Genomic DNA, 25000 nt, shown 5'->3' on the forward strand with positions numbered 1-25000 from the left:
TATACAAAACTGAGTCATTCAGGATTCAGCCATGTTTTTGCTCGGCGTTAGCAACAGTTACAGGTTTTTAGCTTTCTCCTGAAATGTTTTCTTTTATTTCTTCTTCCTCAGGGTAGTAAAACTCGCTTTCGCTGTGAACACTGTTGTTATCACCATCCATGATGTAAAATTAATGCTATTCTCCTGAGAAATGCGAAAATAAATGTTGACAAAAATTGCTACTATGTTTGTTGTTGTTGTGAACGAGCGAGTCGCCAGACGTCCGTAACTGGGGTCCGTATCGTAGGATACGGACCCGCTCACCAGCCAATCGGAGCGCAGGATTTGATGGAAACCGGACCGCGAAAAAAATAAAATAAATTATTGTACCTTTAGGGCAGTGGTTCCCAAACTTTCTCTGCTGGGCCACCCTTTGGTAGATAAAAAATTTTTTGCGCCCCCCAGACAAAAAGAGAAAAAAAAAAAAAAAAGAAAAAAAAAGATAAACAGGACACACATACACATTTTGTTTTCAGACTCCATTGCAGTTTATTAATACAAACCTCAACCTTTTTTGAACAAATAAAAGTAAACTGCCATAAACTACAGGTTGCAATATCATTATTTTAAGTATAACTGTTTTCAAGCACCTTAACTGTGTAACAGGTTTCTTTTTTTAATATTCAACATTGTTATCAATGCAGTTTTCAAACATTGCCTCTCTGCAAAAATGGGTTTTAAAACATGACCAACTCCCTGAGAAGAAAAAAAAACAAAAACCTAAAGATTTGTTGTGCAAAAATGACACCTTTAATCCTCGCATCTATTCAGTGACTGGTGTGGGCCTGCTTCATGCTGCAGATCTTCTCAAATCTGGGCTGCAGTTTTGAGATTGCCACTCTGAGTTCATTTTCAATGTCCAGCTTTGATCTGTATTTTGTCTTGATTGAGGCCACAGCAGAAAAACCTCTCTCACATAGGTAGGATGTGGCAAAAGGAAGAAGTATGGCCAGGGCTCTCTTACCTCGCAGTGGGTAATCTTTCTCCACTCCAATCCAAAATGCAGCCAGTGTCTTTGACTGAAACCGCAGCCTCATTGTTGAATCAGAGGTGACATCAATGAACTGTTCCTCCTCTGACGTGCTGGAGTCGGCAGGTGGTGTTGCACTGAAGGGGTCACGGATCCAATCGTATTCTTTGGGATCCTGCATCAGGAAATATTTCTGGAAATGGTTCTGAAGGGCAGAGATGTGTGCTTTCATGCATGGGATCACTGTGTTCTGCAGTTTGTTGTCTTCAATGAATGATTTCAGGTTCTCAAATGAGTCCACATTTCCAACCTTCACTCGCTGCAGCCACATCTCACGTTTTCTGGTGAATGATGTGATTTTATCTGCCAGATGTGGGAGGTGTGTATTTGTGCCCTGCAACTGCAAATTCACTTCACTGAGTTTCAGAAACATGTCACTGAGGTATGCAAGTTTCATGAGGAACTTGTTACAGTAAAATTTGTGGGCAAGATCATTGCCCTCTTCCTTCAAAAAGATGCGGATTTCATCTCGCAGTTCAAAGACCCTGGACAGCACCTTCCCACGTGACCGCCATCGGGACTCGCTGTGAAACAGAACAGCTGTGTGGTCGGAGCCCATTTCCTCGCACAGTACCGAAAAAATCCGGGCTTTGACAGGTCGTGCTTTGATATAGTTGACGGTGGCAATAACGTTGGTCATTACATCATTCAGCTCGGGACTCAGCTGTTTAGATGTCAGTGCTTCGCGGTGTATCATGCAGTGCGTCCACTGCACATCGGGGGAGATGCGCTTGATGAGCGCTTGCAGCCCTGCCCGTTTCCCAGCCATAGCCTGCGCCCCGTCAGTGCAGATCCCCACACAGTCCTCCCATTTCAGGTTGGCCTCTTTCAAGTAAGAGTCAATGATTTTAAACAGTTCTTCTGCTGTGGCTCTGCCAGTAACTTTTTTGCAGAAAAGCAATTCCTCCCTCATGTCATCTCCATCTATGAATCTGACGCAAGTAATTAATAAACAGTCTTTGTTACTGTCAGTGGCTTCATCCATCTGAAGAGAAAAGCAGCGGTCATGCACTTTGTCATTAAGCTGCTCCTCTATGTCCTTTGACATGTCATAAATGCGCCTGCCGATGGTGTTGTTGGACAGAGGAATAGCCCTTAGTTTGCTGGCTGCAGTGTCATCAAGCATAGTTGATACCATGTCCATAGCACAGGGAAGCACTAATTCCTCCGCTATTGTGTGCGGCTTTTTACACCGTGCCACCCGGTAGGCAACTTTATATGAGGCGAGTTGAGCATTTGCCGGCACGGATGCAGCTTTAGTAAATAGGGACTGTTGAGCATGGCAGTTTACGAGTTTTTGTCTGAAAAACTCAACTGGCTTGTCTTTGTGCTCTGGATGTTTTGTCTCCAAGTGGCATCTTAGCTTGTTCGGCTTCAAGCTGTCACAAGCTAGCACTTTAAGACAGACAACACACTGCGGTCTCTCCTCATTACCCACCGTTGTACAGGTGAAGCCAAAGACAAGATATGCATAGTCATATTTTCTTGTCTTTGCCTTGGAATGAACTTGCATTGGAAGCACATTTGGCGATGCTTCATCCTCTGATTTGCGTTTATGTGGGAGCCCCGCACCCCCCGCCAAAAACTTCTCCATGTTATGCTAGCAGTGTAATTCATTCATTCCATCCGCGCCCCCCCTGCAATGGCTCTGCACCCCCCCTGCAGTGGCTCTGCGCGCCCCCCACTTTGGGAACCACTGCTTTAGGGGTACAACAGCTTGTCACCATGGCAGTACCCTCTAAGGTACTTATTTGTACCCTTTAAATACTGCTAGGGAACATATGTACCTTTTTGGCCCTAAAAAGGTACACATAGTTACCCTGAGGTCCAATAATGAACCCTAGAGGGTACATTAATGTACAGTGTACCTTGGTGGACAGAAATGGACTCCTACTGTACCCCTATTTCTGACAGTGTACTTATTATATTTTGACTTTTTCCTGATCTTTTGAATATCACCCGAACTGAATAAAGCTATTTGAAACAGAATTAAGAAATTGTTGTAATGCCTTCTAAAGTCCCATACGGTGTACACTGTAAGAGACTGTAAACCATTGGAAATTATTAGTCACAGTGGAACAGCATTTATTATCTGGGAGTTGAACAGCTGAAAAATATGCATTTTAATAATCTACTTTAATAAAATCTAAGAAAAGGTTGGAAATATATTCTCGAATCCAGCTTTACCTGGGTGGTTTGTAGTACGCCAGGCCCTGCAACAACCTCTCTCCATACCGCTCTAACTCCGCTTGGATCTGGGACTGTTATAGAGAAAGCAAGCGTTAAAAATATTTAAAATAAGAATTACGCAGGAAAGTAAAATTCAGCACAGGCTGGTAACTTTTCTGTTCTAACACACCCAACTCAGCTCAGCAATTCAAGCAAACCTATGTTTATACTGAAATATTTGTGGCATACTTAGCAATTCTGGTGCTAACCTGTTGGTCGACGCTGTCTGTATTTTTGCTATTTTTTCCTGTGATAAATTAGCAGTTGTCGGCCATGCTGACGTCACAGTGAGACATTGTCATTGCTAGCTCAATTACAGTAGTGTTTAATACAAGGAAAAAAATAAATAAAAATCAATTCGCCCCTTTCACATATCCCACAATCCACCACACAGTTGAGAACTTCTGATGCCCAGGCTGCTGAAAACGGTACAAAACCCAATTTGGGCTATATAATCAGTTTAGATGGTTAAATATCGGATGTTCAAATATTATTACAGGTTTACATGGTCAGATTTTTTTTCAAGATTAATACTGCTCAAAATGATGGCACGTTTACAATTGGTCATTAATGTAAATGTGCCATCAGGTTTGATGTTCAAATATCGGATGCAAACTGAAACGTTGTGTTATTAGATTGCTTTTATTTGTCTAGTTACTGGTTCCATGGTATTTTTCATCAGCGCAGAAGTTTTTAAATCGGTCATCCTTATATTATCGCCCATACAGCCCTTTCACTTTCACACTCTGCGTTGTTTACACGAGGGTGGTTCTCCACTATAGTTGCAAATTGGGATATGGACCTTGAGCAAACTAATAAGTTCATAAGGCAGAATTCTGGTAGCCAATTTTGGAGTTTTATCAAAGTATCTTCTTATTGCTCGATATGGCAAAACTCAAGGTCAAAGGTCAAGGTCATTTCAAGGTCGCGGTTGCCCTTGTCTCTGTCAGTACACAAACAGGTCTCTGAAATGCCTAATAAATCCATAATCTCTGACCAAAATCAAAATATAATTGACCCCAGTTACAAATCTGGGCCTTATTATAAATAATTCTATTTGAAAATGTATATTTATCACAATAGAACAATAAATATATGTATTAAAAGGGTGCAGCGTTTGTGTACTGACAGCATGTTTGTGTACTGACGTTCAAAAATAAGACAACGAAGTTGATTATTTGAGCAGAACAGTAATAGATTTAATTTTTGAACCTCAAAAATGGCAACAACATTAACCATGTGTTAACAAAATTAGGAACAAAATATATAAGAACCTAAGGCAACATTTCATGACACCAATTATAAAGTAGCCTAATTAACATTTCCTCACTTTTCTAAATTTGCCCGTGCTTTTGACATTTTAGTCAATCCAAACAATGTGCAAATTCATGACTACACCAGGCGCTGGATAAATGTCCCAATCACTACACCGAATCTGGGTGATTTTTTACTAGTTGGGTCCATGTAGATGTAGGAATCATCATGTGCCTAGAGTAGGGGTCGACCGATAATCGGCCTGGCCGATATATCGGGCCGATATTCTGCATTTTTAGGGTTATCGGTATCGGCCATAATTTCCACCGATATGCCGATAACATGCCTTTTTGCAGCCATTTCGTTCCTAACGCGACGGTCACTGCACGGCCGTTCCTGCACTCGCCTCTCTGAGTTCAAGAACACGGTCCCGCCCACCACAACATCTGATTTGTTTGGCACAAGAGATATAACCAATCGACACGCGCAGCTAAACACTCTGAACTGTTTCAAGGCGCCCGTATCAAGGTAAGGACGCGCTGACCAACCTGAACAATGCTGGAAAACTACCACAATACAAAATTCAATGTTTCCCTCCCTTGAACTTGTGGGATTCCCACAATGCACTGCAGTCATCTCATTAGAATAGTTCTGTCCATTTTCCCCAGGTGTCTCTAGTTAGTACTGTTAGTGTACTGACTTAATTACTTGGGACACCAAAAATCAATTTCTTGGCGGGAAAATTTCTGACTAGTATTGGAAATATTTTCAAAATGTGCTTTTCTTCATGCTGCATGGACAATATTGATCATATTTAAATGGGTGACAAAATAATAACACCAATAAATATTTTTCAGCAAGGGTTTATTTTCCTTCTGGGATGTATGAGACACGCATTTTGGACCCCCTTGGGTACTTCCAATGAAAAATTCTACCAACACTATTATATTTGAGTGGATAAAATTTAATATCAATTAATTTTTATACAACCCCGATTCCAAAAAAGTTGGGACAAAGTACAAATTGTAAATAAAAACGGAATGCAATAATGTACAAATCTCAAAAACTGATATTGTATTCACAATAGAACATAGACAACATATCAAATGTCGAAAGTGAGACATTTTGAAATTTCATGCCAAATATTGGCTCATTTGAAATTTCATGACAGCAACACATCTCAAAAAAGTTGGGACAGGGGCAATAAGAGGCTGGAAAAGTTAAAGGTACAAAAAAGGAACAGCTGGAGGACCAACCTGCAACTCATCAGGTCAATTGGCAATAGGTCATTAACATGACTGGGTATAAAATGAGCATCTTGGAGTGGCAGCGGCTCTCAGAAATAAAGATGGGAAGAGGATCACCAATCCCCCTAATTTTGCACCGACAAATAGTGGAACAATATCAGAAAGGAGTTCGACAGTGTAAAATTGCAAAGAGTTTGAACATATCATCATCATCTACAGTGCATAATATCATCAAAAGATTCAGAGAATCTGGAAGAATCTCTGTGCGTAAGGGTCAAGGCCAGAAAACCATACTGGGTGCCCGTGATCTTCGGGCCCTTAGACGGCACTGCATCACATACAGGCATACTTCTGTATTGGAAATCACAAAATGGGCTCAGGAATATTTCCAGAGAACATTATCTGTGACCACAATTCACCGTGCCATCTGCCATTGCCAGCTAAAACTCTATAGTTCAAAGAAGAAGCCGTATCTAAACATGATCCAGAAGCGCAGACGTCTTCTCTAGGCCAAGGCTCATTTAAAATGGACTGTGGCAAAGTGGAAAACTGTTCTGTGGTCAGACGAATCAAAATTTGAAGTTCTTTATGGAAATCAGGGACGCCGTGTCATTCGGACTAAAGAGGAGAAGGACGACCCAAGTTGTTATCAGTGCTCAGTTCAGAAGCCTGCATCTCTGATGGTATGGGGTTGCATTAGTGCGTGTGGCATGGGCAGCTTACACATCTGGAAAGACAGCATCAATGCTGAAACGTATATCCAGGTTGTACAGCAACATATGCTCCCATCCAGATGACGTCTCTTTCAGGGAAGACCTTGCATTTTCCAACATGACAATGCCAAACCACATACTGCATCAATTACAGCATCATGGCTGCGTAGAAGAAGGGTCCAGGCAGCGCTCGAAACTAACGGTGTCCCGATGTCCCGGGGACCATAAAAAATGTCATCGGGACACAAAATTATCATATCTGGGACAATCCCGGGACAATGGAAAAAAAATAGATCTAGAAAAAAAGTTCTACATTAATATTATTTACAAAGCCGTAACACATACGTAGACATTCACCTAATTTGTCAATTTTAATTTTAAAACGTTAACAGCGAAAAATACATAGTAGCTGCACCTGAATCCGTAGGCTACAGAGCAGCGCATTCCGTTCTAGAATCTTCGGCCGGAGTCCGCATTATATGGACTTGGAATGGAATTGCTACCGCACACGCTGCGCCGACTCTTGCCAGAACAAAAATGCTTAAGTGGTTGAAACGGACCGACCGCGGGGAAGAAACTGAAAGCCCAGACATAACGTCTCCGAGACCTTCAGGATCCAAAGTGTCATTGCCTGGTCTGCAGGCAACGCTAGCAACTGAATGAACTTAATGAACACTGTTAGACACGTTATAAAATACAACAGGAATGATGTGGATGATATTGACGGAAGATACCGTTCAACAGAATAAGTGAGTTTTCTTGGTGTCTTTCTAGTTCAGAAAGTTTAGTCAGTCAGCAGCACAACTAGGCTCGGACCTGCCACTATGTTGATGTTGCTAACATTTGCACCCGGCAGCGAAAGTTCATAAAATGGATAACGGAAAGTTCATAAAATGGATAACGGTAATGGTGAAAATTATAAGTTGGCCTTATAAGTGCCAACAGATATTCAAGGTATAAGTAGATGAAATGAACATAAAAGGGGTCTTATTTTCAATTAAAGTGTACTGCAGATGTAGGGAGTTGAAACATTTTCTAAATGAGCTAGTTGGCCCCTTTAAATAAACGGGTATCTATTCATACAGTGAGATCGCCAAAGTTTAATAAACTGAAAATGCAATAACTGTAATTTTGAAGTAGATGATGTATAGGACATGTGTCGCTTGTGTCTTGTGACTTATTGTAAAAATGATATAAAGGGTTCAAAATCGCATAGTTACAAATATAATAGTAACTTCATATGATAATATTAACCACTGGTTATTTCAGAGAGGAAAAAAATGGGGACACTATTGCTTCCATTCGGGACAATACAACACAGAATTCGGGACCACTGGGGGACACAAAGAAAAAAAGTTAATTTCGAGCCCTGGGTCCGGGTACTGAACTGGCCAGCTTGCAGTCCAGATCTTTCACCCATAGAAAACATTTGGCGCATCATAAAACGGAAGATACGACAAAAAAGGCCTAAGACAGTTGAGCAACTAGAATCCTACATTAGACAAGAATGGGTTAACATTCCTATCCCTAAACTTGAGCAACTTGTCTCCTCAGTCCCCAGACGTTTACAGACTGTTGTAAAGAGAAAAGGGGATGTCTCACAGTGGTAAACATGGCCTTGTCCCAACTTTTTTTAGATGTGTTGCTGTCATGAAATTTAAAATCACCTAATTTTTCTCTTTAAATGAAACATTTTCTCAGTTTAAACATTTGATATGTCATCTATGTTCTATTCTGAATAAAATATGGAATTTTGAAACTTCCACATCATTGCATTCCGTTTTTATTTACAATTTGTACTTTGTCCCAACTTTTTTGGAATCGGGGTTGTAATCAATAGGAAGGCATATGAACACAGACACCCTGATTTTATTTAAAGGCCTGGTCTCAGAATACTTGTTAAGTGAGGTGACACCAATTTGCAACTATAGTGGAGAACCACCCACGAAATACATGTTCCAACTACTCAGCACTATAACTCTGGTCAACAACATTAACAGTGTACATTTACACTGATGACAAATTGTAAATGTACAATCATTTCGAGCAGCATTAATCTTTGAAAAAAAAAATCTGAGAGACCATGTAAACCTGTAATAATATGTGAACAGCCGATATTTGAACATCGAAACTGATTATATAGCCCAATACTGTTTTTTGGATTGTTATAAGCAGCCTGGGCCTGGCCACCAGAAGTTCCCAACCGCGCAGTGGATTGTGGGATATGAAAGGGCTGAATAGATATTCACTAACCGGTTCCCGCAGAGCAGATCTCCCCAGTAAGATGGTCCATAACTCCCGACTGCTTCTAAAATGATAAATGTTAAAGCATTAATATTGGTGTTTAGGGCAAATGAAAAGTGGTGCACATTCGTTATACAAAACCACCAGAATCGTTAAGACAACACTGAAAAGTTTTCAATAAGCTGCTTAGACACTTATTGAAAACTTTCAGTGTTGTCTTAACGACTCTGGTGGTTTTGTATAACGACTGGGGTCAACTGTGCAGGAAAATGGGGGCTGCGATAGTGAGGTGAGAAAGAGAGTGCAGGCAGGGTGGAGCAGTCAGAGAAGGATTTCGGGAGTCATTTGTGATAGGAAAGTCCCAGCAACAGTGAAAGGTAAGATGTATAAGACAGTAGTGAGAACAGCTGTGATGTACGGATTGGAGACTGTACCCTTAACGAAGAGACAGGAGGCAAAGTTGGAGGTGGCAGAGTTGAGGATGTTAAGGTTTGTGATGGGAGGTTGGACAGGATCAGGAACGAGCACATCAGAGGGGCAGAACATGTGGAGAGCTTGGGAATTAAGCTAAGAGAGATGAGACTGAGGCTACATCCACACGACAACGGCAACGAGATGTTATTTAAAAATATATCGCGTCCAAATGGGCAACAATCAGTAAAATATCAGGTCCATATGGCAACGCAACGCTTGCTGAAAACGATGCAATACACATGCCACACCTCTAGGGGCGCTGTAAGACGGTCCCTTCGGAGACACCAGAACAATAGAAGAAGTAAGGATGCATATTAGCCACAAAGTCAGGAAAATCTGTTTGTAAAATTACATTATAATGACCAAATACAATGAAAAGTATTTTTCCAGTCTCACCTGTGAAAGGTAATCCCATGTGATCTCGTTTGGACGGCAAACCTGTTGGTACAGTTAAACGCAGCTAATCTTTATTCTCCGCTTTGACCTCTCCAAAATGGCGGCGAGGATGACCTATGATTCTACGCGGAAGGCGGCGTCTTTAATGGTCCGGAATAAATTGAATGCTAATTAAATAATGATTAATTTGCTCCTCTACGCCCTTTTTGAGGAATGTATTGTAGGACTTAAACCCACATCTGAAGAGGTGAGATCGCTCTTTTTTTTCTCTATTTTTGCTGGCGGGATTGACTCTCTCTCTCACTTTGCACCATTACACAATAAATATTCACAGTGAAAATATTTTGTAAGTGCGTTTCATGAACCAAGTTATAGGATTTGTTGACAACTCGCATCGCAATGAGAAGCTCATTGGCACTACTGGTGTTAAGAATCAGACCATTTCATAAATGAATATTTTGCTGTAGAGCTGCAGTGTTTGTACAATTGCATGTTTTTGCTTCACTATTACTGTCACTATTCTGCTTCTTGCATTACTACTGTGAACTAACACTGAACATAATAATAATAATAATAATAATATCCAAGCTCGTGTTTCACTCTCACTAGTGCTCTGTAAGGCTTTTTCCTGGTGATATTCGTTACACTTCTACCCGGCGTGAAGCACTCACAGTCATGTGGTTGTGACGTCATCGTAAACAAATCCGTTTTACTCATCCAGACGACTTCACAACGGCAACGTTGCCAGATCTTTCCACTCTGGAACCCGTTCTCAAAAAGATTGCGTTTTGGGCACCCAAAACGCCGGTGCCGTGTGGACGCCAGGCCTAAACGATAAGCAATTGTATCGGAGTCACCTGAATCCGTTGCCGTGTGGACAGGGCCTTAGATGGTATGGGCACATCCTGAGAAGAGATGCAGAGCATGTTGGAAGGAGAATGTTGAGGATGGAGCTGCCAGGCAAACGAAAACGAGGAAGGCCAAAGACGAGATACATGGATGTGGTGAGAGAGGACATGAAAGTGGCAGGTGTGGTAGAGAAGGATGAGGAAGACAGGGAGCAATGGAGACGAAAGATCCGCTGTGGCGACCCCTAATCGGGAGCAACCAAAAGAAAAAGTCTAAGCAGCTACTTTTAACCAAACTGGGGTGGGTTTCCCAACACCCTCTTAACGCTAAGTGCATCTTAACTAGGAGAGGCAAGGCAAGTTTATTTATATAGCGCATTTCATACACAGTGGCAGTACAATGTGCTTTACAGAGGTAAAAGCAAAACAGTAAACAATAGAAAATAAAATTACATAAAATAAAGGGGGAAGAAGAGAGAGAAAAATAAGAAGAATTAAACAATAGTAGAAATAAAATAATAAAATGAAGTAAAAGTTCAGTAAAAAACAGCAGAATAAAATAGAATAAAAGTTAAGTAAAGTTTAAGACATGCAGAGACTGTAAAAGTTAAGTAAAAGTTTAAAACGTAAAGATGACGATATTTATCAGTTAGCAGAAAGCATCTGAGAACAGCCTGGTCTTTAGTCTAGATTTGAAGCTGCCAACAGCAGGAGCATTTTTAATGTCCTCTGGGAGTTGGTTCCATAGCTGGACTGCATAGTAGCTAAAAGCTGCTTCACCACACTTTGTTTTAACAACAGGTTTTACCAGGAAATTTTGCTGCTGCGATCTGGTAGATCTGATTGGGTTAGGCTGCTGCAACATATCAGAGAGGTCATTGGGCCCTGTACCATTTAGAGATTTGTACACCAGCAGCAATACACATCACACACACATCACATTATCTCTAGCCGCTTTATCCTTCTACAGGGTCGCAGGCAAGCTGGAGCCTATCCCAGCTGACTACGGGCGAAAGGCGGGGTACACCCTGGACAAGTCGCCAGGTCATCACAGGGCTGACACATAGACACAGACAACCATTCACACTCACACCTACAATTTAGAGTCACCAGTTAACCTAACCTGCATGTCTTTGGACTGTGGGGGAAACCGGAGCACCCGGAGGAAACCCACGCGGACACGGGGAGAACATGCAAACTCCGCACAGAAAGGCCCTCGCCGGCCCCGGGGCTCGAACCCAGGACCTTCTTGCTGTGAGGCGACAGCGCTAACCACTACACCACCGTGCCGCCCCAGCAGCAATACTTTAAAGTCAATTCTGTAGCTTACTGGAAGCCAGTGAAGGGACCTTAGAATTGGAGTAATGTGCTCTGTTCTTTTTGTTCGTGTGAGAACCCTAGCCGCTGCATTTTGAATCACCTGATGGTGTTTTTTGGCAGGCCTGTGAAAAGGCCATTGCAGTAATCAACCCTACTAGAGATGAAGGCATGTACAAGTTTTTCCAGATCATTTTTTGATGCAAGTCCTCTTAGTTTGGAAATGTTTTTTAGGTGATAAAATGCCGATTTAGTGATTGCTTTCATGTGACTGTCAAAGTTTAGCTCGCTGTCAATGAAAACACCAAGATTTTTAACCATATCATTTGTTTAATCCCCTTTGTGTCAAGAATAGTGGTAATCCTGAGTCATCTTTTTTCCCAAATAGAATTACTTCTGTTTTATCGGTGTTCAGCTGAAGAAAATTTTGTGACATCCAGTTGTTGATTTGGTCGATACACTGGTAGAGACATTCAAGGGGGGCATAATCATTAGGTGATAGAGCAAAATAAATAGCTCACTGTGATGCTCGCTCCACCATTTAACGATGACCTTTGTGCTCCGATGCTTTTGGGGAAACCCACCCCTGATCATGATAAGGAGGTAGATTTCAGTATAAAACTCAGAACCTCATGTTTGGATGTACCTTTTTATTTAAACTTATTAATGTTAATGAAGACGTGGTTAGTTTTATACACAAAGAATTCAAACTGGCACTGGTAGGATGAAACCTGATTTCAAAATGCCTGCCAGTTCGTACTGGAGGGTATTAATAAGGTCCAGGTCAAATATTTACACTTTATTACAGTTTTCCTAGACCGAATAATGATTTAGATTCAGTGCTTACTTAGCTTCCTACCCAACAGCTTTCATTGTTAGCTTAGCTTTCATCTCCTCAATCCCAAATGGGTCGCTGCTGCCTCAATTTGCGCCCTACATAGCATTCAAAATCATTTGCTTTTACACCCCCATGAAGTACCCTCGATGTTCAATGGCCTCGTTTGGGATTTGTCCACCACGTTCCCTCCACATTGTGGACACTACTTTCTAAGCATAGCTCCGATAAAGACGTTATGACATGTTCCTTACTCAGCAGAGCGTTATTACTGAAATTCTTAAATAAAGACAGTGAACAAAGAAAGCTTAAAACATTACAGCTTGGAATATATTAAAGTTTGTTTTGCTTTCATTTACCTGATACAAATCTCCGAGTCCGCCATCTTCACCCCGACCAAGTAACCAATCAGAAGCGTGCACTTCGATTACGTCACACTATCGATTCAATTTCCGGAATCCTTTTCTGGAATACATACATACTTCATATATATATATATATATATATATATATATATATATATATATATATATATATATATATATAAATTTTAATTAAAACGAATTATAAAAATGTTTTAGAAGTTTTATAATACTAACAACAACGTCTGCAGTACCACGTGACTTAACTGTCAGCCCGCAACCCAGACTGTATTTCCACAAGCCCCGCCTCTTTGGGCTTGTTACGGTCTTAACGGGTTTTTTTTCTTTCTGACAAGCAACGAACAAAGATTGAACTGAAAGGTTAGTTTACATCACAGCAACAAATATAAAGTACGCTTTTGTACATTTTACATCGCTGCATCAATGAATAACATGAATTATTTTTAAACTGTCCAATCCATGAACCGAGTGTAAGTCAAACCTATTAACCAATGATAGCACAGAAAGCAGGATATCAGTAGCCAATCCCAGAGTAGGGAGGCGGGATTTGTTGCTGGCTTGCTGCTGGAAGAAGCGAGCTCAAATAGCATGCAAGTTCATAATCCTGGTTTTGTAGCATTTTAATATTTTCACAGCGAGCTGGTGGTAGGTGAATCTGATTTTTTTTTATTTGATCATTTTATGTATCACAGAGTCTGTTTCATCTTTAATCATTAGCCTTCAATTCATTCATGCTGGCAGTGATCCTAAAGAGACTGTCACTGTTAGAGTTAACAAAGGCCATGCAGCAGACAGAGCAGTTTAAATAAAATAATAATAATAATAATAATAATAATAATAATAATGATGATGATAATTTTAAAAAATGCACTTTTCATGTCAGTTATTGACCTCTGTCCTTTACTGAAGGTGTAATGGGTGCTTTACTGATGGCTGGTGTAATGGCTAGCATTACACCACAATAACATTGCCTTAAAGGTGTGGTGTTTCACTATAGGGTCATTACAATTAGATGCTTTTGTTTGTATCTAGTTATATGAGATCCAGATCCAAGAACCAGAAACATCTGCTCTGATCATCTTCGTGGAGTTTATCATACTTCTCCTTAATCCTTAGTCCAACCTGAAATGCATTATGAATTACAGTGTAATGTTACAGAACACCATCCTTCATGCCAATGGAGACTCATGGTGAACCATAACCTGGAGGTCTGTGTTGTTGTTTTTTTTAAAGTTTCTATTTTTTATTTATCTCATCTTATTATCTCTAGCTGCTTTATCCTGTTCTACAGGGTCGCAGGCAAGCTGGAGCCTATCCCAGCTGGCTACGGGCGAGAGGCAGGGTCCACCCTGGACAAGTCGCCAGGTCATCACAGGGCTGACACATAGACACAGACAACCATTCACACTCACATTCACACCTACGGTCAATTTAGGGTCACCAGTTAACCTAACCTGCATGTCTTTGGACTGTGGGGGAAACCGGAGCACCCGGAGGAAACCCACGCGGACACGGGGAGAACATGCAAACTCCTCACAGAAAGGCCCTCGCCGGCCACGGGGCTCGAACCCAGACCTTCTTGCTGTGAGGCGACAGCGCTAACCACTACACCGCCGTGCCGCCCAATCTAATGACTTAATTTTCAAAACGGGAATCAAACATTAATCAAAGCTCTGATAACTAGCCTAAATATGTATATTTTACACATTTTAAATCCATCTATCCATATTGCTTATCTGTCAGGGTCATGAAGATAGCTGGAGCCAATCCCAGCTGACTTTGGGATACACCCTAGGAATGTCACCAGTCTATCGCAGAGGCTAGCACTGAACAACCATTCAGTCTCACATTTACAACTACGGGCGATTTAGAGTAGCCAGTTGACCTAATCCACATGTCTTTGAACTGTGGGAGGAAACTGGAGTACTTGGAGGAAACCCTTGGATGCATGGGGAGAACATGCAAACTCAACACAGAAAGGCCTCGGTCAGCTGCGAGGTTTGAACCCAGAACCTTCTTGCTGTGAGGTGACGGTGCTAACCACAGCACCATCACTGCGCCCATATCTAAACGCAACTAATTTGTTTGGACAGTACTGAGTGGGTTTGTGATTTTTCGACCTTTTCTTTTTAAAGCAGTTAAAGGGATTCCTGATAGTAAAAGGTTTGAGAACTCCTGCTCTAGATTACAGTACTGCATGAATTAGTATTTTCCTCATAAGCTCTGATTTGGGGTTTTTTTTTTTCGTGTTCGGGTTCTGTTCCTGATCATGGTTGTGATCAAGGTGTCTGTCTCGCAGCCGAGACCTGTGACCTTCCAGGAGTTGTCCCAGTCTAAGATCTTTACGTTTTTATGGTGAAAAGTGGACACCTGACCATCACATCCATACTGTATGTGCTTTTCAGATTTGGTCCCTCCTTTGCTGTGTAATAACCTCTTCTGAGAAGGCTTCTGCTATGTTTTCCACTAGAGTTTGGAGCATGGCTGTGAAGATTTGCTCATTCAGCCACATAAGCTTTAGTGAGGTCAGGAGGCCTGGTGTGCAGTCGGTGTTCCAGTTCATTCCAAAGTGGGGTTGAGGTCAGGGTTCTGTGCAGGCCATTCAAGTTCTTCCACACCAACCTTGGCAAACCATGTCTTCATGGAACTTAATTTGCACACGGGGCACTAATATATGCTTTAACAGGTTTAGGCCTCTTGGTTCCAGTGAAGGAAGTTGTAATGCTACAGCATACAAAGATATCCTAGACAATTGTGTTATACCAACTTGGAAGCTTTGAGAGGAACCACATATGGGTGTGATGGTCAGGTGTCCACAAACTTTTGGCCGTATTAGTCAAGGTCATTTAACTCCTGTTAAATAAGCCACGTGCATTGCGACGGTTGACTGGACCAAAGTTCAGTGTGGTAAGGCTCATCGTTGAGTCATGTTCATTTAGCAACCGCCTGATTATTACAGCAACGTCTTGAAATTCCTCAACATGTTTTTCAGATGTAGTTTTGGAAAAAAGCCTAATATCGTTATGAACAACCTGTAAAAGTACAACTTTTGTGCATTTTAATCTGTATCTTTTATCTGGAAATGCGGACCTTTTTAAATGACTTGAGGTACACAAATGGACCTTAGTGATAAAGAACAGTGACTAGTTTAGTACCCCTTTTTCTAAAAGTGAAACTGATATGCCAGATGGAAATAATTCCACATGAGTAACTATATTGGGTTGCACTGGTGGTTCTCAACACTAGTCCTCGAGTATTCCTATCCTGTGTATTTAGTTACATGAAATCCAGATAATCAGCTGATTAACAGGCTGAGTAGATCAGGGAAACACTAACAGAAGACTAGGACTATGTTTGTTCAGTCCTATTTCATTCCAGATTTTGCATTCAAAGTGAAATACAAATCATAAACCCTGAAACTGAAATAAAAACCTGAAAGTTGTTTTTACCATACAAACGTGACCTTTGTGCTCATTAGAGTCAGTGTGACTTAAGTTGTATTTAGACTGTGTAATTACAGCAGTTTTTTAACCTTATTGCTTGTCGCACAATAAAATCTTGGCTGAATTCTAGAACGTACTGTGCTATGACGTGTTCTCGATATTAGATAATACAATGAAGATCCTTTGTCGATAGACCCGTGATTAGAAAATCACTACATTCTGCTTACACCATCAATAAAAAACAAGAATATTCTTAGTGTTTTCATTTATAGGCTTCACCATTGCCAATAGATGCCCTGAGAGTTTCACATAATGCTAGGTCATCCTCTTGTTGGTGGTTTTTAGGAGTTTTTCTTTTTTTAATACATTTTTATGTGGGTGATGATTGAATAGGGCGGCACGGTGATGTAGTGGTTAGTGCTGTCGCCTCACAGCAAGAAGGTCCGGGTTCGAGCCCCGTGGCCGGCGAGGGCCTTTCTGTGCGGAGTTTGCATGTTCTCCCCGTGTCCGCGTGGGTTTCCTCCGGGTGCTCCGGTTTCCCCCACAGTCCAAAGACATGCAGGTTAGGTTAACTGGTGACTCTAAATTGACCGTAGGTGTGAATGTGAGTGTGAATGGTTGTCTGTGTCTGTGTGTCAGCCCTGTGATGACCTGGCGAATTGTCCAGGGTGTACCCCGCCTTTCACCCGTAGTCAGCTGGGATAGGCTCCAGCTTGCCTGCGACCCTGCAGAACAGGATAAAGCGGCTAGAGATGATGAGATGAGATGATTGAATAACTTGGTGGATGAATCTAATTTTAATTACAAAAGGAAAACAAACTGGCATCAAAAGACAACTAATCTTATCATTGATGGAAGCCAGAGTAAAGGTAATGTAAACAAAAGGTTTGTTTTAAATATTAAAATCATGAAATGGATGGAAAACAATTATTTAAATTAATTTAGTCATGGTCATACTGTACTTGCCCTGTTAGTAAACCTGTCGCATTTTGCAGAAAGCACGTTTGCTCTGGATATACTAGTGCATCTCAAAAAATTAGAATATTGTGAAAAAGTTCAATATTTTCCATCAGTTATTTAAGAAAGTGAAAATGTTATATATTATAGACTCATTACACATAAACTAAAATGTTTCAAGCATTTTTCTATTTTAATTTTAATCAGTATGGCATACAGTACAAAAAACATAAAAAACCCATCTCAAAATATTAGAATATTTCATTTCGAGTTTGAGTAAAACAGTATGAGCGCAGTGTATCTCTCGGTCTAGTTCAGTACACACAACCACAATCATGGGGAAGACTGCTGACTTGACTGTTGTCCAGAAGACGATCACTGATGCCCTCCACAAGGAGGGTAAGCCACAAAAGGTCGTTGCTGAAAAGGGTGGCTGGAAAAGGTGCACAAGCAACAGGGATGGCCGCAGTCTTGAGAGGATTGTCAAGAAAAGTTGATTCAAGAACTTGGGAGAGCTTCACAAGGAGTGGACTGAGGCTGGTGTCCGTGTATCAAGACCCATCACGAACAGACATCTTCAAGAAAGGGGATACAACTTTCGCATTCCTAATATCAAGTTACACCTGAGCCAGAGACAATGTCAGAAGTGTCTTATCTGGGCGAAGGAGAGAAAGAAATGGACTGTTGCTCAGTGGTCCAAAGTCCTCTTTTCAGATGAAAGTACATTTTGCATTTAATTTGGAAATCACGGTTCTAGAGTCTGGAGGAAGAGTGGAGAGGCACAGAATCCAAGGTGTTTGAAGCCCAGTGTGAAGTTTCCACAGTCTGTGATGATTTGGGGTGCCATTTTTTTTCCTTCCCCTTCCCCCCCGTTCCTCTCTCTCTCCTTCTCTACACGCTGTTTGCACTGTTATTGAAGTTGCTTTAATCTCATTGTACATGTGTATAGTGACAAAGGCATTCTATTCTATTCTATTCTATGTCATCTGCTGGTGTTGGTCCACTGTATTTTATCAAGTCCAAAGTCAACACAGCCATCTACCAGGAGATTTTAGAGCACTTCATGCTTCCATCTGCTGATGAGCTTTTTGGAGATGCTGATTTCCTTTTCCAGCAGGACTTAGCACCTACCCACAGTGCCAAAACTACTACCACCAAATGGTTTGCTGACCATGATATTACTCTGTTTGATTGGCCAGCCAACTCGCCTGACCTGAACCCCATAGAGAATCTATGGGGTATTGTCAAGAGGAAGATGAGAAACACCCGACCCAAAAATACAGATACGCTGAAGGCCACTATCAAAGCAACCTGGGCTTCAATAACACCTCAGCAGTGCCACACACTGATCACCTCCAGGCCACACCGCATTGATACAGTAATTCATGGTAAAGGAGCCCCAACCAAGTATTGAGTGTATAAATGAATATACTTTTCAGAAGTTTGACATTTTCTGTATTGTAAATCCTTTTTTTGATTGATCTTGGGGAATATTCTAATAATTTGAGATACTGGATTTCTGATTTTCATGAGCTATAAGCCATAATCATCAAAATTAAAACAAAAAAAGGCTTTAAATATTTCACTTTACATGTAATGAATATAGAATATATGAAAGTTTACCTTTTTGAATTAAATTATGAAAAAAATAACTTTTTCACGGTATTCTAATTTTTTGAGGTGTGTGTGTGTGTGTGCACGCACGCTCATTGCTCGTGTGTGTTCACTGTTTCAGATGGGTTAAATGTAGAGAGGAATTTCACAAGTGTGTGATGAATAAAGCTTTCTTTCTTTCTTTCTTTCTTTCTTTCTTTCTTTCTTTCTTTCACAAGATCAGTCACCATTGTTTACCGAGAACCAAGGTCCGTTTGGACCATTGTAACAAAAATTGTTGGTTAAATGATTTTTGTTAAAACGGCTCAAAATAACTGCGGTCTGGTTGTGTTTTGCCAGTTGTGGATATTTGAGAATAAGTTGTTGCACTAACACATATATATTTTTTTAAATTGTGCATAGGAACATTTGAGAAATAATCCTATGTTTACTTTTATGATTATTCTAAATGCAATTTTTTTAAAGACTGGCTTGTTATTTTGTATTGTGTTTCTTTTGGAGGTGGAGGGAACAATGTTGAGGACCATGATGATCCTGAACCTTAAACCAAGATTCTGACTGATCCGAATGCTGGAAGGTGCATCTTGTTTCTTCAAGGAAATCCTGTAGTCAGTTACACCACCCATCTTTTACACGCAACTCTCACACCATGCAGATGGATCCAGTGCTGGTGGAGTCATTGGTGGTGTTCTCCATTGTCCTGTGTGTGCACATGGCTGTGTGGAACCAACTATCATGGTGTTGCATTGCTTTGGCTGTCCAGGCCTTCTACGTCCAGCACAAATGGGATCGCCTCCTGCGAACAGGAGCAGCGGTCTTCCAGTTCCGTCCATCAGCCAATAGTGGTGTTTTGCCGGCCAGCATGCTACTCCCATTGCTTGGGCTCGCTTTGCGGGGTCGCTGTGTCGCTGTTGGGAATGTCCATTTTGAGCGTTTTGCAATGGTGATCACAGTGACTGGGATGATGTTGGCACTGTTTTTGTCGCTCATTGCACTGGGAGTCACACGACCGGTGCCCAGCAACACCTGCGTGATTACTGGAATTGCTGCCAGCGCCATCCTCTACACAGTCAAACAGACCCTGCTGGTTTCAGAGGTGATTGAGGTGCTGGAGGTGCTGCTGATCTTTGTCTACTTAAGTCTGATCCTCCTCTATCTCCTTCCTCGCTGCTTCACACCTGGAGAAGCCCTGCTCATCCTGGGTGGCCTTAGCTTCATGATCAACCAGCTGATCAAACGCTCATTGAGCACCAGTGCTAGTACCAACACAGACCCCCTTCATTTCTTCCTCCCTGTAGCTGTGGCAGGATTGGTTTTGCTTGGCCTCATCTTTTCCCTCCTCTTCCTCTTTATGGAATCTGAAACATGGGCAGCATCCGCCTTTTTCCACGTCATGACCGCCGTACTTGCCTTGGGCCTGCTTGTTCCTTGGTTGTCCCTCCTCACCGGACACCACCCTTTCATCTGGATTTTAGAATTCCTCACTCATAGTAGTGACCGTCTGTGTTTGTTGGCATACTGGGCATTCCTGGTTTTGGCTGCACTGATTGTAGTAGTACGTCAGAACACCCGGCGTACAGAAGGCACCAAGAAGTACCAAGCCTCCACAGCTGTAAGAAAGTACTTCCACCTTCTTATTGTGTTAACCTTCGCCCCCGGTTTGGCCCTTGATCGTCCTCTACTGCACCTAGCAGCTGTTGTATGTCTAGCATTGTTCCTTTTCTTGGAATTGGTACGGATTTTCCGGATCCGCCCATTGGGCTTGCTGTTGCGCAGGTTGCTGGCTGTTTTTCTGGATGATCGGGACTCGGGTCCACTTATCTTCACACACATCTACCTGCTTTTGGGAATTTCGATGCCTGTGTGGATCTCGGAAGCGCCATGCATGTCAAAAGGAGGGGTGACAGGCGCTGGGGGATTGGCACCCTACGCTGGCGTCCTAGCTGTAGGTGTTGGAGACACTGTGGCATCTATTTTTGGAAGCACAGCAGGTGAGATCCGTTGGCCAGGCACCAAAAAGACTTTTGAGGGCACAGCGACCTCCGTGTTTGCACAGATCATCGCTGTGGCCATATTCCTGATAGCGGATACCAGTGTAAACTTAAACGCCAGCTACTCGTGGGTGGTGGGCTCCATCGCTATGGTAGCCATGCTGGAAGCATACACGTCACAGATTGATAATCTTCTCTTGCCTCTGTATTTATATGTCCTACTGATGTTATGAGCATGCACAAACGCGCATACACATGCAATTCTGTACATTATATTGTGTATAAGCATTTCTTAGATCTAAAACTCTGCACAAATACACTACAGGGTCCAAAAGTTTGCACCCCTATCAAGAACTGTTTTTATTTTCTAACTTATTATTAGGGAAGAATTTCTCATTTGTTTTTTTCACTGTTTTTAACAGTAACGTAATTTATAGTCTCCTCTCATCTCGTTATCTCTAGCCGCTTTATCCTGTTCTACAGGGTCGCAGGCAAGCTGGAGCCTATCCCAGCTGACCACAGGCGAAAGGCAGGGTACACCCTGGACAAGTCGCCAGGTCATCACAGGGCTGACACACAGACACAAACAACCATTCACATTCACACCTACGGTCAATTTAGAGTCACCAGTTAACCTAACCCACGAAACCCACGCGGACACGGGGAGAACATGCAAACTCCGCACAGAAAGGCCCTCACCGGCCACGGGGCTCGAACCCAGACCTTCTTGCTGTGAGGCAACAGCGCTAACCACTACACCACCGTGCCGCCCTAATTTATAGTCACTGAATGAAATCCAAAAGTGGATTATAAACACAATGCGGTCCATAGTAAGGTAAATCAACCTCCATGAAAGACTGCATTAGGAGAGGTTATTTTTCCTGAATCATAGACCATTGTACCAATTTTGAGAACAGGAAAATACTTCATGAAGGCTGAAGGAGCTTTAAAAAAAAATGGCTCTCATTTTATTAGCAACAATGAAGTGCACGCGGTTCGTTTTTCTGACACTGAATCCTGATATTTCACAAATCCACCAAGTCCTAAAAACAAGCCACTCAATGAATGTTCAAATAGTGTTTTCTTTAAAACCTGATCAAGAACATGAATTCTTACAATGCTTATCAAAAATCTGGAAAAAAAAAACCCACACTTTCTGTGAGTAGTTACTGTTCTATATTTAAGTTAAGATGTTGTTGCATAAGTAGCACAACATCTGTTCTTTACAGTTATGATTTCCACCAGTTTGGTAATTAAACATTGTCTGATTTTTGTGGGCAAAACAGTATATCAGGCAAACCGTCATTTAAAGGGCTTTCACATGCGCATGCAGTCTTTAGTAGATTTGAATCCAGCCTTGGTGTGGTTTGTAAGAACACAGGAATAGCACTTTAGCATGGACCAAAGTAATCCAGTTCTAGATGAATTCCAGTGTGAGTTGATTTGATTGCAATGAGAAACTGATTCAGTGCTGAATCTTGACTGCAAGAATGAATAACAAAGCTGTGAACTTTAGCTAGTGGGAAGTACAGTTATTGTGCATCTGTTAAACTGATGCCTGAGGCACAAAAGCTTTGTTTCCTTTTTTCTGTTACCATATTTCTGACCAATGAAATAAAAATAGTCTGGTTAATAAATGACTGACTGTTTTATAGCATCTATAACATACGTGATGGTGATCTAACTTGTCTTGTGGAGCTACAAATGGTTAAGATAACACTTTTATTAATCCCCAGGTAGGGAAATTTGGATGTTAACAGCAGCAGAAAGATGGATGAAGAAGTCTTGATAGAAATACAATACTTGGAGGATATTACATGGTGGTACGAAGATATGAACTTTATCCTCGAATTGTGAATATATTCACGAGCGAGCAAAGTGAACGAGTGATTTATTTTTCAACATGAGAAGATAAATTTTCACAAATGTTCAATATTCGCGAACCCGCTCGCTTGACCGTCTCTTCCGATGCTGGTGGTCGTCCAGATCCTTTTGTCCTGCACACACAGCCTTCCTCTTTTGAACTTTTTGCGCCGTGTCCAAATCTGCATTGTTGTTGGTGCATTTTTACCGAATTCTGTCATGAATGCACGCTGCACAGTCTTGTTCGAGCGTACTCTAACACACAAAACGCCTTTTCTTTTCCAGTGAATGGCATTTCTATACCTAAAAAGAAATCATTAAACATAAAATTTTGACCCGTTTCCACACATGCTGTTAAAATTTGAGGTCAATTAAACAAGAATTGGCAAAGTTATTAGATTGTGAAATATCAAATTTTTTGAAACACCCTGTATTTCGTATGAAACAGGTTTTTTTTTTTTTTTCTCTTTTCAACACGCAAAGATAAACTAAATATCTTCAAGTCGATGTGTGATATATATATTTTTTTTCTTATTATATAGGCACATTCACAAAGTATGCAAATTTATCAAAACAATTCATCGATATCCTCACAAGTGAGAATATTGAAAAATATGTTCCTTCAATGTCCCGGATGTAGCTCATATGAAAAATTTCCCAGTAAAACACGCGTGTCGTGTCATATATAAGTACACCCCCTTTGAAAAGTAACATTTTAAATAATATCTCAATGAACACAATTTCCAAAATGTTGACAAGACAAAGTTTAATATAACATCTGTTTAACTTATAACGTGAAAGTAAGGTTAATAATATAACTTAGATTGCACATTTTTCAGTTTTACTCAAATTAGGGTGGTGCAAAAATGAGTACACCCCACAACAAAAACTACTACATCTAGTACTTTGTATGGCCTCCATGATTTTTAATGACAGCACCAAGTCTTCTAGGCATGGAATCAACAAGTTGGCGACATTTTGCAATATCAATCTTTTTCCATTCTTCAACAATGACCTCTTTTAGTGACTGGATGCTGGATGGAGAGTGATGCTCAACTTGTCTCTTCAGAATTCCCCAAAGAAAATAATTTCTTTATACCACAAAGGTGAAGGCTACAAGAAGATCAGCAAAGCTTTACTTATCAGTCAGAATACTGTAGCAAAAGTGGTACAAAAATTTAAGAAAGGTGGAACTGCAACCATCTCACAGAGACGTCCAGGTCGTCCACGGAAGTTAACACCTCGACAGGAGCGCCTTCTGATGAGAAGGGTTGAAGAAAATCGGCATGCAAGTTCACTGCAGTTATCTAAAGAAGTAGAAAGCCAAACTGGGGTGACCATTTCCCGTGACACAATACGGCGTACACTGCAGAGGAATGGCATGCATGGATGCCGTCCACGAAAGAAGCCTATCCTAAAGCCCAGGCACAAAAAAGCCCGCCTAGAGTTTGCCAGGGCCCATGCTGACAAAGATGAAGACTACTGGGACTCTATACTCTGGAGTGATGAGACCAAGATAAATGATTTTGGAACTGATGGCTTCAAAACTGTATGGCGTCGCAAAGGTGAGGAATACAAAGAAAAATGCATGGTGCCTACAGTGAAACATGGTGGTGGTAGTGTCCTTATGTAGGGCTGCGTGAGTGCTGCTGGTGTCGGGGGGCTGCATTTCATTGATGGCATCATGAATTCACAGACGTATTGTTCTATACTGAAAGAGAAGATGCTACTATCACTCCGTGCCCTTGGTCGTCGTGCACTTTTCCAGCATGACTAAACACACATCTAAGGCCACTGTTGGATTTCTGAAGAAGAACAGGGTGAAAGTGACTCAGTGGCCAAGTATGTCTCCTGATCTGAACCCAATCGAACACCTATGGGGAATTCTGAAGACACAAGTTGAGCATCACTCTCCATCCAGCATCCAGTCAGTAAAAGAGGTCATTGTTGAAGAATGGAATTAAAAATCATGGAGGCCATACAAAGTAGTAGTTTTTGTTGTGGGGTGTACTCATTTTTGCACCGCCCTAATTTGAGTAAAACTGAAAAATGTGTAATCTAAGTTATATTATGAACCTTACTTTCCCGTTATAAGTTAAACAGATGTTATATTAAACTCTGTC

The 25000-nt window shown here is 41.3% G+C and overlaps 2 protein-coding genes across 5 annotated transcripts in view; one reads left to right on the forward strand and one right to left on the reverse strand.

The window, feature by feature from the left end:
• Positions 1-13063, reverse strand: part of nup188 (nucleoporin 188) — a 93960-nt gene extending 80897 nt beyond the window's left edge. For both annotated transcript variants that reach the window (XM_060935610.1, XM_060935609.1), the window contains exons 1-3: positions 12986-13063; positions 8766-8820; positions 3257-3330 (exon numbers count right to left, since the gene is read on the reverse strand). In XM_060935610.1, the coding sequence (XP_060791593.1) occupies positions 3257-3330; positions 8766-8820; positions 12986-13011 (155 nt within the window). In that variant the 5' untranslated portion in view covers positions 13012-13063. The remainder of the gene's footprint in view (positions 1-3256; positions 3331-8765; positions 8821-12985) is intronic.
• A 277-nt stretch (positions 13064-13340) lies between these two features.
• Positions 13341-23282, forward strand: dolk (dolichol kinase). 3 transcript variants are annotated; one of them, XM_060935006.1, is made up of 3 exons: positions 13571-13654; positions 14042-14217; positions 19525-23282. In XM_060935006.1, exon 3 carries the CDS (start codon positions 19673-19675, stop codon positions 21245-21247), a length of 1575 nt encoding a protein of 524 aa, XP_060790989.1. In that variant the 5' UTR covers positions 13571-13654; positions 14042-14217; positions 19525-19672; the 3' UTR covers positions 21248-23282. The 3 variants fall into 3 exon arrangements, with proteins under 3 accessions (XP_060790990.1, XP_060790989.1, XP_060790988.1); XM_060935007.1 differs by lacking the exons at positions 13571-13654; positions 14042-14217 and adding an exon at positions 13341-13369; XM_060935005.1 differs by lacking the exon at positions 14042-14217.
• The last annotated feature ends 1718 nt before the right edge of the window (positions 23283-25000 follow it).

Source organism: Neoarius graeffei, chromosome 12 (genome assembly GCF_027579695.1).
Source record: "Neoarius graeffei isolate fNeoGra1 chromosome 12, fNeoGra1.pri, whole genome shotgun sequence".
Classification (NCBI taxonomy): Eukaryota; Metazoa; Chordata; class Actinopteri; order Siluriformes; family Ariidae; genus Neoarius; species Neoarius graeffei.